The 12,603-nt window shown below is 58.5% G+C and overlaps 1 protein-coding gene across 1 annotated transcript; it reads left to right on the plus strand.

Annotated features, from left to right (window-relative positions):
- Positions 1–7,283: 7,283 nt before the first annotated feature.
- Positions 7,284–11,283, plus strand: FOXF1 (forkhead box F1). Its single transcript, XM_049864708.1, has 2 exons — positions 7,284–8,442; positions 9,813–11,283. Exons 1-2 carry the CDS (start codon positions 7,326–7,328, stop codon positions 9,971–9,973), a joined length of 1,278 nt encoding a protein of 425 aa, XP_049720665.1. The 5' UTR covers positions 7,284–7,325; the 3' UTR covers positions 9,974–11,283.
- Positions 11,284–12,603: the final 1,320 nt, after the last annotated feature.

Here is a 12,603-nt window from a genome sequence, read left to right on the forward strand (position 1 = left end):
TGTTCAAGTGTGAGTGTTTGTGTTATTGCATGTCTTAAATCTTGAGAAATAAAAAAATGCCTGGCCCTTGAAATTTTAATTTATATTTTCTCTTTGTTTTTTTCCCTTTTTGGGGGGTGGAAACCCATTCATTTTTCATCTTCCCTTTCTCTCCACCACCCCCCTTTTTAGGATTTCTTTCCACCGGGAGCCCTACCCCATGTAAACATTGAGCAATAGTCCCGCTCTGTCCCTTGCCCTCTCTCCTGCCTCTTTTCCTCGTCATTCTTTCTCCCTGTGGCTCCTGTGCTTGGAAGAAAAATCTGGGGGCTTCCTCACCCTCACCCCCCAATGCTGGAAGGAAAATATTCTTGCCCTCTTTCTGGGCAGAGTGACCGTGTCCGAGCAGCAGGGATAAAACTGCTCTGGAGACCACCGCTGTGGACAGAAAGGGGGCCAGGCTAGGCCAGGCATCTGGAGTGGGGATGCCAGGAAGTGGCCTGTCCCCATGCTGCCTCCTGTTTCTGAGAGTAGTGTGCACTGGTAATACCAGAAAACTCCCAAAAATCTCACAGGGAAGAGGGCTGTGAATTCCTGGCCTGCAATGTTGTCAAATATTTCATTGGAGAACGTCATGGAAAATGTGTGCTTTTGGGTAAAAGGCCAAGTGGACAGGCCCGGCCGTTTTCTTCCTGACCAAATTGTGAGCCCCTGATGCACAGCTGATGGGGGTGAACTGCTGACGCCTGCATGCGGGGAGCGCCCTCCCCACAGTGGCTCCCTGAACTTGGCCCTGATGGTCCCCACAGTGGGGCCAGGCGGTGTTTCCATCTTCTCACAGCCCCACCATGGGGTTTTCAGCAGAGCTGGGCAAAGCCAGGAGACGCTTGTCTCTCTCTCCTCCTCGCCTCTGGGGAACCCCCCTGTAGAGTGATGGAGCCCCATAATCGGGCTTGAGGGGGACAACAGGACTACCTTGGTTTGAGGCAGAAGTGGAAGCAGTACCCCCAACTGGGGCTCATGGCTCGGATAAGAGCTTCCCAGTGGCCCCACCACACCCAGGCATGGGGGCCACCAGGACTCAGGACCCCCTTTGGTGCCCACCACGAACACCTCTTTTCTCTAGGCCTTCTCCGTGTGGACCACAGAGTGCAGAGAGCTTCACGCAGACCACGTGCCAGCCCCATGTCCCCAGACCACACCAAGGACCACCGTCACTCAGGGCACCGCATGCCCTTCCCAAGGCACCAAAGCACGACAAAGCCACTCCATCATCACAAAAATAAAGCAGGAGAGCCACGGTGCTTCCCTGGGACCAGAAGTCATAACAGAAAGTACCTTTCAGCGTGCTCACGGCGGTTCCGAGCTAGCGGTGTCTCGACGCTTTGGCAGGGGTGTAGAGACAAGTCCACACCACAGCTGTGTTACTATATTGTTGCACTGGGGCATTGTTGCTGTGTGTTCAAGAGCACACCAGCCTCCCCACAGAAGTACCTTCATGGAGCCATGCTCTATTTGTCAACACACCTCCTGACCCGTCTGTGCAGGCCGTCTGCCACAGTGTAGACGCCCTTCTGAGCTGTGTGTGCACACACCATGCAATGCCAGCAGCGCACCGTGCACCATGCACGGAACACACTGAATCGTGCTGCACACACCCTACAGGGCCAGTGTATATCCCACAGATATCCTCCTCAGAGCCTTCAACATCTTGTGTGTGGAATACAGGATCCTGTACACAGACTATTCCATGTGCACCCATGCTATATTACACACTTCTTAAGAGATTCTGCGTGCACGAGTTATGTGGTACACGTTAGAACATGCTGTGTAAGGAACACCTCGTAGTGTACCGGAATATTCTTCGTATGTCATGTGTTATACTGTTTACATCTTAAAACACTCATGGCACATGAACCACTATGTTGCACACACTCCCTACAGTGTGCGGCATATTTAACATATCATCATTGTGCATCTTACAAGATTCTGTCCCTGTGACTGTTCCATTTACACCACCTTGCACTATTCTGTGTACAGGACACACTGTCTCATCCTCCTCCTGGCCTGCCCTGAGGGCCACGGCACTGGGCCTCTCTGCACAGTACTCCTCACACAGTGTGTGCACATCTGTACTCTGCAGAAAACTAGCCCATTCCTAGTTAGCACGCAGACGACGTTGTAATCCACCCGTGGACATGCCGTCTCTCCTCCTGACCCCAACCTTTCTCACCACAATCCCCAGTCCCCAAGGCCGAATTCTTAGAATTTTCACCCAAGCGGATCCTGCCTCGGGCAGTGGTTCCGATCCTCTCCCACCGGCCGACACCCCCCCCCCCCGGGGTGAAAGCTTCCACAAGGCCCAGCGCCAACCTCCTCCTCGGGGTCCGGGGCCCAGCCTGCCCTACCGCGTGTCACCATTTGGACCTTGCCTAGCTGACGGCTGGGGGGCAGGCCCCAGCGTGACCGCGAGGCCGGCGGCGGCGGGCAGGGCGGCTGCCCTCGCGGTGGGTGGTCGCGGCGCCCCCGCCCCGCCCGAGCGCCGGCCGGGAACAATCGGAGCGGGGTCTGGTTCCCTGCTCGGGTTACCGCGGCTCGCGGCCCGGGCGGCTTCACTTAAGCAATTAGACAGTAAAAATACCTGGGGCCTGGGGAGAGGGAGACGTCGCAGGCGTGTCTGTTTTTACACCCCCCCCCCCAATTTGGGGATTCTTGGAGCTGGGGGTGGGGCACGGATTTAACTTGGGGTGAGGGGGATGGTCTTTTGGGATCTTTAAGCAAAGATGGAGAGCAAAAATTTGTGGGGGATCCCTGCCTGGAGTGTCCTGTCTGTCTCTGGCTGGGCCCCTGGGGCTTTTGTTTGCATCTGTTGGTTTGAACAACCCAGGGGTTAAGCCTTCACAGGCACGATCTTGTCCAAGCCTCCCGACAGCCAATAGGGACCATTATTAGACCCATTGTTTAGATGAAGAAACTAAGGCACAGAGAGATTAAAGGGCCTCTACAAGTGGTGGGGGCAGGACTCCAGTCCTCTCCAGGAAGACCCTGATGGAGGAGTGGTCTGTGGTCTGAGGGCTGAACGCCTGAGCCCAGGGTAGACCCGGCTGGGATCCTGGCTCCCGGCTCCTGATCCTAGACTGGATCACCTAGGACGTGGGGTAGCCTTGCTATACCCCATCTGTAAAGGGGAGGCAATGCTGACCTATTAGAGGCTTCTGGGGAGATAAAACAATCATCTCTGGGGCCTTCAGCTGGGGTCCTGGTTCATGTGTGCGGGCCTGGGTTCGTGGATGAGGGGCCTGGGTTCACAGGTGGGGCTGTGGGTTCATGGATGAGCTCCAAGCATTTGGTGAAACCTTGAAAATCACCCCACAAAATGTCGCAGGTTTGTGCCTCCTATGGGGGAAAGGAAGAGGATTGTAGTTTTCACCAGTTTGTCAAAGGGGGTTACCACCCAGAGGACGGCTCAGGAATGCTCCCAGCGGCGTTTAGAAAGCAATGACCGCGCCTGGCACAGCCAGCGATCGGCCAGTGTCGTTAATAACAGTTGTGATTGTTCCCGTTACTTTATTATCCCCAGTTCCTAATGGTTCTCTCTGTTCCTGGGAGCCGGGGGAGCCACAGCCTGCTGGCAAGAGACGAACCCCACTCTCACTCCCAGCCTGTAAGGAGGCACCCAGGAGGGTGAAGTCAAATTACATTCTGTTCTGGGGGGAGGGAGGGAGGAAAAACATTCAGCTGGCAGAACCAGCTGACTCAGGCCAATGCCTCACTGGACCTCAGTTTCCCCACCCAAAATGCAGCACCAGGCTTGACCTCCCAGGTGCATCTGAAAAGGCCAGTGTTAGTTTCTGGGCATACAGGAAAGTGCTCGTTTTCACAGCAGCGGTTTTCCGAGAATTTCGGGAGGGGTCCCCTACAAATTGCAGTGCAGGCAGCTCACTCCCCTTCCTCTGACGCCCCCACCTTCACCTCCCACCTCAGTGGAGATTAGGGGTTGGGGAGAGCCTTGGTTGCGCATTCCTGAGGCTCCCGCAGAGCTGGGCCCCCTCTTTCCCTGAGACCGTGATGGCTGCCCTTCCCTAAGAGGTAAGTGGGGGCCAGGTGGGGCCCTGACTCTGCACTGCTTCCCCAGAAAGGTGGAAGCACCCCCACCCCAAAACAGACCCAAGCAGAAGCCCCCAAAGGGGGCTGGTGAAAGATAATGGCATGCAGGATGGTAGAAAAGCCTCTTCTGTGGAGCCGATTCCGACTCATCGCAGCCCTGGAGGACAGAGGAGGGCTGCCCTATAGGGTTTCCAGGGCTGTAAATCTTTACAGGCGCAGGCTGCACATCTGTCTCCCGCAGACTGCCTGGTGGCTTCAAACTGCAGACTTTTCCCTTAGTAGCCAAGCGCTGAACCACTGCGCCACCAGGGCTCCTTCAGGATGGTAAAGGGAGGGAAAATTGACCGTGACTCAGCCAAGGACAGAATCTGCAGCACCCCCACCCAAACTGGAGAGGGCCTAAGGGGGAGAAGGCTGCTGGGAAAAGGGCCCCTAAACTCCTGTTTGATAGACCCCCTCACTTTGGAGGCGCCCCATCAGTGGGGGAGGGGCGAGCCAGCGAGGGGGGTAGCCGCGGGGGTGCGCGCTGCACTTCTTGCTGGCTGGAAAGCTAAGCGACCTCCCTGGCTCCTCTCTCTTCTAAAGGCCAGATGTGCTCGGCAGCTGGCGGTAGCGACCCCTTCCCGGGCGGGAGCTTCCCTCCCGGCGCCTCAAGGGCCTCTTTCCCTGCAGCTGCTGTTTGGCAAAAAAAAAAAAAAAGTGCGTGTTGGGAGGTGGAGAATATGAGAATGTGAGTGTGCGTGGACGTGTGCCCGCGTGTGCGGCTAAGTGTACTGCGTGAATACGCAGTGTATGTGTCCGAGTGTGAGCAGGTCACTGAGAGTGTCTGGTGCTTGGCCGGGCTGCTTGTCCAAGTAGGGTTGCGGGGCCGAACCTGGGTGAGGGGTGAGCGCTGGGAAGGAAGAGATGGGCCGCGAGCGGTGCTTACCACGTCCGCGAGCGTAGATGCTACGTGGACTGTGTGAAGTGGCAGTACATGTGCGTGTCTACCTGCGCGAGCACACACCCACACTCTGCATCCACGGCCCACACTCACCCTTTCCCAGGCCGCCAGGCTGTCCGTGGAGCCGAGGCCGGGAGAGCCCGACGGAGGCGTAGCGTGAGGAAGATAACTCTGGTCTCCCGCGAACGCGGCTCCGTGGAAGGAGGCGGCGATGGCGGGCTAGCTACACAGCCGGAGGGGCCCCAGCTCCTCACATGGACGTGCCAGGCTCCCCGAAGGCGACGAGGAGTCTCCCGCCGAGGCTCAAGGCGTCCGGGAGAGGAGGGGGGCCGGCGGGGTACAAGGAGGCCTGACAAACCCAAGAGGCCAACGGTCTTTGAACAGCGCCGCAGGCCACGGACGGAGCCCGACACTGGCCTCTCGCCCTAGCTTACGCGGGGGCAAGTCCGCCTCACTTCTCGCGTTAACCCGCGAAAACAACCCCCCCTTCCTCCCGACCCCGGATTCTGGCCCAAGAGCCCAGGCACGCGCCCTGCAGTGTGGGCGAACTACACTCACCCCGGTCCGTGCACTCCGCGATGCGCCCAGGCTCCTGCACCATCCTGCGCGCTGCGCTCGGCACCACCCCCTCCCCCAGCCCAGCCTGAAGCCCCGCGCTGAGAAACTGGCGGGGGAAGATGTGCGTGCAAGCCCCCTGCGGGCGGGCGGCCAAGCGCGCCAGAGCCGCCCTGCCCGGCGCTCCCCGCCAGCCTGCTTTCCGGAACCTGGCTGCTGCGCGCGCGGTGTCAGAGGCCCCCGGCAGCGGCAGGCCGAGCCCACAGGGGCGTTAGGCCAACTCCCCCCGCCCACGCTGAACTCTATTATTATTATTAAAGAATCCCCTAGAACGTGTTTACGTTGAGCCGTGTAAACATCCGGCCAGGGCCTTCGCATCTCAGGGGGAAATGGGAACCTGCTCTGGAAAAGTGGGAACGCCGGGTCCGCTTGGCCAAAAAGCGGCTTTTCATTGTGTGTGGGGAAACGGCATCTGGGCCACGAGTGGGCTGAGATCGGAGAGTGGCATGTGCATCCGTGAGCTGGAGAGAGTGCGAATTTAAGCTCCTGTAGGCCTAGTGTGTGTGCGCGAGTGCACGCGTTCGTGGGCGCGCAGAGCCTGGGCACCGTGTGGGAGTGAATGGGCATGTACGCACGGGTTTAAGTTTGTAGACCTGAGACTGCGGAGTTTACTGGGTTCGCATGTGCGTCACTGCATGCACGTGTTCTAAGTGTGTGCCTAAATGCATTGTACGCGCTTGCGCCCGGATGCCGGAGCGAGCGGGGCCGCTTGTTTCGGAGCCTGTGCGGTTGGGCCCCCGCCAAACCAGCGGTTCTCACTCGTGCCTGTCCGGCCCGTGGCGCCGGAGACAAAGCTGCGACGACCCGCCCCGCGCTTTCGTTTTCCGCCCGCGCTCGGCCCGGCGGCTGCCCGCCCGCTCGCGCGCTGTTGGGCGAGTCGGCAAAGTCCCGGGCGCGGCGCAGTCCTTCTCGGGGCGGGGAGAGTGGTAGGCGGGCCCTCACGGGAACTTACGCCGGCCGGCCGCGGGAACCCGGAGCCGAGCCGGCCGTGCCCGCAACGGGCACGACCTGGAGGCCGCCGCCGCGGCGAGCTGCCAACCCGCTGTGCCCGTCGGGGAAAGCCCGGGGCCTGGGAAGCATTTCCCGCCTCGCCGCCCGGGTGGGAAGGCGGGGACATACGCTCAGAAGAGTTGAACCGCGGGCCGAGGGCGCCTTAACACTTGCTCGCCAGGTTGGTGGAGGCGGGGCGGATTCTGCAAGCAAAGCGGCGCTGCGAGGCGCAGGCGGGGGCCCTTTAAGCGGCCGCCTGCGCGGGGGCTGGTGGGGGGCAAGGAGGGAGGGACCTCCTAGAGGGTCTTACGCCGCCTGCGAGACGCCGCCAAGCGGAGCTGCGGTGCCTGCGGCCTGGGCCCGTTACTTGCAGCGGAGCGCCGCGGACGTCGTGGACCGAGCGCTGCTGCGGGCGGGGGCGCAGGGCCCGAGGCCCCGGAGGCCGGGCTGCTCCAAAAGACAAGGGGGGGGGGGCTTCCTCGCGGCCTCCGCCCGGGCTGCAGAGAGGCTGCGCTCAGCCTCGCTCGCCTCCTTCCCTGTGGGAGGGCGAGAGAGAAAGAGGGAGGAGAGAGGGTGGGAGGAGGAGTTGGAGAGGGGGGCTCTGCGCCAACCGCCGGCCACTCTAGCCTCTCCTCTGGGAGGGCGGGCGGGGGAGGGCGCGCCGAGGCTCGCTCGGGAGAAGTGGCCGCTGATGACGGCAGAGGTGCAGCCGGCCCCGCGCGCGCAGCCCCCTCCCCCTCGCCCTCCTCCTCCTCTTCCTCCTCCTCCTCCCGGCTCGCCGGCGGCGCAGAGCAGCGGCGGCAGCGGCGGCGGCGGCAGCAGCCACCCGATGTCTTCGGCGCCCGAGAAGCAGCAGCCACCGCACGGCGGCGGCGTTGGCGGCGGCGGGGGAGGCGGCGCGGCCATGGACCCCGCGTCGTCCGGCCCCTCCAAGGCCAAGAAGACGAACGCCGGCATCCGGCGCCCGGAGAAGCCGCCCTACTCGTACATCGCGCTTATCGTCATGGCCATCCAGAGCTCGCCCACGAAACGCCTGACGCTCAGCGAGATCTACCAGTTCCTGCAGAGTCGCTTCCCCTTCTTCCGCGGATCCTACCAGGGCTGGAAGAACTCAGTGCGCCACAACCTCTCGCTCAACGAATGCTTCATCAAGCTGCCCAAGGGCCTCGGGCGGCCGGGCAAGGGCCACTACTGGACCATCGACCCGGCCAGCGAGTTCATGTTCGAGGAGGGCTCCTTTCGGCGGCGGCCGCGCGGCTTCCGAAGGAAATGCCAGGCGCTTAAGCCTATGTACAGCATGATGAACGGGCTCGGCTTCAACCACCTCCCGGACACCTACGGCTTCCAGGGCTCAGCCAGCGGCCTCTCGTGCCCACCCAACAGCCTGGCGCTTGAGGGTGGCCTGGGCATGATGAACGGCCACTTGCCGGGCAATGTGGACGGCATGGCCTTGCCCAGCCACTCGGTGCCCCACCTGCCCGCCAACGGCGGCCACTCGTACATGGGCAGCTGCGGCGGTGCGGCGGCCGGCGAGTACCCGCACCACGACGGCTCGGTGCCCGCCTCCCCACTGCTGCCCGCCGCCGCCGGCGGCGTCATGGAGCCGCACGCCGTCTACTCGGGCTCAGCGGCCGCTTGGCCGCCGTCGGCCTCTGCAGCACTCAACAGCGGCGCCTCCTACATCAAGCAGCAGCCCCTGTCTCCCTGCAACCCTGCGGCCAACCCCCTATCCGGCAGCCTTTCCACACACTCCCTGGACCAGCCCTACCTGCACCAGAACAGCCACAACGCCCCGGCTGAGCTGCAAGGTGAGTGTGGGGGGGGGGGGCTACCCTAATCCAGCATCTGTGAGTGGGTTCCAAGACCCCCAAACCCCTGATGCCCTGGGCCTGACCCACAGCCATTTAGGTGGAATGCAAGTCCCACCCGTCCTGGGCCCAACAGCATCTGCCCTGGGAGACTTATCGGCCCACTGTTCCTCTTTGGGGCTGAGTGCAGCTTACAGCCCAATTTGGGCCAAAACATGACTGACCCTTTTTCTTTCCTAACTCCCTGCTGCCCCCTGTCCCAAGCCTGGTCAGGTAGGCCCATCCTCATCAGAAAGGCCCAAACTCCACTATTCTACGTCCCTTTGGGTTCCATAGGTCCCATTGCACCTCAGGGAGGGGCTCAGTATGGTCGGGGTCCCAGCCCTTGGTGGCTGGCTGGCCCACCTTCCCTGATGGTCACTGGTAGGCTGTTGGGAGAGCTGCCTCTGTTCCTGGCCTGCGGCAAGGCCCGGGCAGCACGGAAGAGTTAGGCCTAAGGCCGCCGGCCAGCTATGGAGGCTCGGCACCCCTTGTCTTTCAGGGAACCAGGCAAGGCTGTGGACAGTAGAGTATGGGGGGGCATTTTGTGGTGACAGAGGCAGGCGGTGCCACGGCCAGGCCCAGAGCTACAGGCCCTACAGTCTGTTTCTCAGGATCCAGGTTTTCAGGTCCAAAAAAGTGTCCCTCCCAGAGTCCACTTGCACACCCACCAACAGTCTTCTCAGCCGGGTGTTAGGGACTGCATGGAGAAGCAGAAGCCTGTCAGGGGTCAGCTGTCAGCAGCAGCCGGAGGGAGGCCAGGGCAGCCTCTCCACAGGGGTCTCCACTTCAGTACTTCAGGCTCCTGGCTGCCCCAGTGCCTGCTCTCCATGGGCCTTGATCTCTGTGGGACCCTGCTCTCCCAGAGGCCTTCCTCTGGAGAAGCTGCCCTATGCCCCTGCGGGTTGCCTGGCACCTTTCATGCTCCCCGCACCGGCCTCTCGGTCCACCCGGGCTTCCCCAGCCTCTGGGGCAAGGAAGTGGCTGAAGGACACAGCCGCAGCTGCCCTAGAGGTGGAAGGCGCAGGATTAAGGCCACCGGGGCCCTCCCTGGCATTTGCTCGCCCAGCGCGACCACTCTCATCCCTTTCCCCTCGGGTTCGGGAAGCTCCTGACCCCGGGCGCGGAGGCCAAGGCGGAGTCTTCCTCTGGAGCGCGCAGCAGAGGCGCAGAGCGCCAGGCCGGCTGAGAGCCGGGAACTCGGTGCGTCCGAGCCGGGCAGGCCTGTAGCGTGCGCCCGGTGGCAGCGCTGCCTTCTCGCCGCGGCCTGCCCTGAGCTCTGGCCTCGACGCTAACTCCTGTGCTCCCACCCCTGTCGCCTCGCCCTGCAGGCATCCCGCGGTATCACTCGCAGTCGCCCAGCATGTGTGACCGAAAGGAGTTCGTCTTCTCCTTCAACGCTATGGCGTCCTCGTCCATGCACTCGGCCGGCGGCGGCTCCTACTACCACCAGCAGGTCACCTACCAAGACATCAAGCCGTGCGTGATGTGAGGCCGCGCGGCCCGCGGCACCCGCCCGGCCCGGGCCGGCCGGCGCAGGGACCTAGGAACCGATCGCAAGAAACTGCTTTATTCTCGAGGTATAACCGTCAGCAGAAGAAAAGGGTTTGACTCCCTCCGCAACCGGATTATTTGGAAAGGAAACCTCAACGCAAAGACCCGGCGCTGCGGTGGGCACCTCCTCCCCACCCGCTCAAAAATTAGGGGAAAAACTGGTGGTGGTGCGGGTCTGGTCCGACTGCAGCTGTGGGTAAATAAATACCTGGTTTTGATCCTCTTGAGACCGGCTGAGAAGGTGCTGTGTTGGGGGAAATCCCTCGAAATCAAACCGAGAATTCTGCTGAGGTCTCCCCCTTCCCCCTCCAGTGGCAAAACTGCGGGAGAAATTTTAGAAGAAAGCAAACACGTGAGACCAGTCATTATCAAATACCTTTATTTTTTGGTTGAGTATTTATCTTTTAATTTTTAATTTTTTTTTGAAAGAATGTCTCAGAATGCGCAAGCTTGTCTCTCTTTAGAGCCGTTTCGGGGAGGAGATCGCGATCCATTGCAGCCTCCCTCCCCACCTCCAAGGTCGCCTCCGTTCAACCACAGGTGGATCTTTTTGCCAACAACTTCCATTTCTGAAGCCACTGTTCCTCTTAAAAGAAAGGAAATAGAAGGAGCGGCTCTCGGGGCCTTCGTCATCCCTTCCGCCTTCCTCTCCTTCCCTCTTTCCTGCAGTCTTGTTTTGCTTTGAATTTCACTTTGTCTTTTTCCGTGGATATTTTCCTCTCCTCCCTCAGTAGCCCGGGCTGTCTCCCCGTCTCTGCTGTAAACTTTCTGGTCCGAGAATGAGGCGAACGCAGTGTGATGTGGGGGACTGGGAAGGCCCGGTGGCTGTGTGGATTCAGGATTGCGGTGACGCAGAAAGGTTAAGGCACTTTTTAAAACTATAGCAAGGCTCATCCTGTTATTTATTCTACTTTCTTTCCCTAATAATCGAAACACCGCATAGGCTCCTCTGTTTATCAGTATTAATGGTGTAACTTTGTTGGCAATATTTGCCGTGTAGAATTTTTTTTTTTAGATATCCATTGTAAATTTGAAAAAGTCCGATTTGTGTAAAAACAAATTTCCATATGTTTTATATAAATATATATATTATGAAGGACTACCCCCTTTTTTTAGTACTCTGGCTGCTGGTGTGCAGCGTTTGTGACACGTATTTTAAATTCCCTTATGCACTGTATAAAATGATCATTTGAGGACGTTTTGCCTTTTGTGTATTTTTTTCCTAAAAAAAGAACAAAAATAAAAATGTATAACATTTGTACATGGTCTTTAAAATTGTATCAAGTAGAAATAAAAGCACAGAGTCTTTTATTGGGATTGAGATTGTAGAGTATCTTCCAAACCCCAAAATGTAAAACCAAACAGCCTTTGGATAGCTAAACCTTTTTTTTTTTTTTCAATTTAAAAATCTGGGTGATTCTGAACAACTTTTTCCTTTAAAAAAATTGTTGGCTAATCTTCCCCTTTTCACTCTTCATTTCACACTGAAGTGAAATCTGGACAAGAGTAACTATTTTTCTTGGCTTCTGTTTTTTAAGAAGAGCCCTCTGCCCCCTCTAAATGTCATTTCTGGTTTTAAAGAAATAATCAACCGTCTAAAGAAAAATTGTACTCCTTTTTCCCCCAGGGGAAACCAAGCAAGGTATATATTTTAAAAAGTAAAAAAAAAAAAAAGCTGCCACCCCAAAACCAAGGGACCAGTGTTTTACTTTGAATGTCGAACTTTGTCGGTCCCATGTTGTTACAAACCCTCAAACAATTTGAAGTTTCTTTTGTGCTACAGACTTGGTTTTCCCCAACCCAGAAGCTAGTAAAATTTGACCCAAAAAAGGGCCTTTGGTAGGGCAAGGTGGTAGGCACTTTTCTAATCCTGTAACATATCCCTGTAAATCTTCCCCCTCTGGAAAAAAAAATTTTTTTTTTAAAAGCTTCTGATCACCCTCTTTCTATTCCAACTGCTGGCTATCTAGGAAAACAAAATAAAGTTACATTGTCAGCGCGGCTGTTCGAGACCCACCGCAGTTTCTCCCCGTCGTGGGGTCTCGAGCCCCTGAACCTGGCTCTTCTCAAACTTGACATTTTGGACGTGGGGTAATTTCTCCAGAGCTCTGTTACATCAAAATTATCAATAAACTCTCCCGGGCAATTAATGTCCCAAACGAACGGCTGTCTATAAAATCGAGATAAAGAGGACAGGAAAATGTCGGCGACTCTGTCCCTGGGGTCTGGGGCGGGTCTTCTGGGCCCAGCGCTCGGCCTCCCGCCCGCGTCAGGCCTGCGTTCTAGGAGCGGGTTCGAAGCCCAAGGAGGAGGCACCGTGCCCGGTCGGAGGCCGCCTCTCCGCACCTCGCCTCCCAGCCTTGCCCAGGAAGACCAGTCAGGAGAAAAGCCCCCAGGCCCTCCCAGCGCCGAACGCTGCGCTCGGGTCAAGAGAGCCGACTGCAGGCCCCCTCCTTCCCTCCATCGGAGATTACTCCCCAATTAGTTCGGAGGCTCCGGGAAGTGGGGCTGATTAGGAGAAACCCAACGCCGGCCAGCCCGCGCTCCCCGGCTCCTTCTGCAGCGAGT

This window comes from Elephas maximus, chromosome 21, assembly GCF_024166365.1.
Source record: "Elephas maximus indicus isolate mEleMax1 chromosome 21, mEleMax1 primary haplotype, whole genome shotgun sequence".
Taxonomy (NCBI): domain Eukaryota; kingdom Metazoa; phylum Chordata; class Mammalia; order Proboscidea; family Elephantidae; genus Elephas; species Elephas maximus.

Excerpts from the sequence above, each read along its gene's own strand:
- FOXF1 (XM_049864708.1), top strand. The coding sequence starts at position 7,326 with ATGACGGCAGAGGTGCAGCCGGCCCCGCGCGCGCAGCCCCCTCCCCCT. Across the intron at positions 8,443-9,812 it reads CGCCCCGGCTGAGCTGCAAG|GCATCCCGCGGTATCACTCG; the intron begins GTGAGTGTGGGG and ends CTCGCCCTGCAG.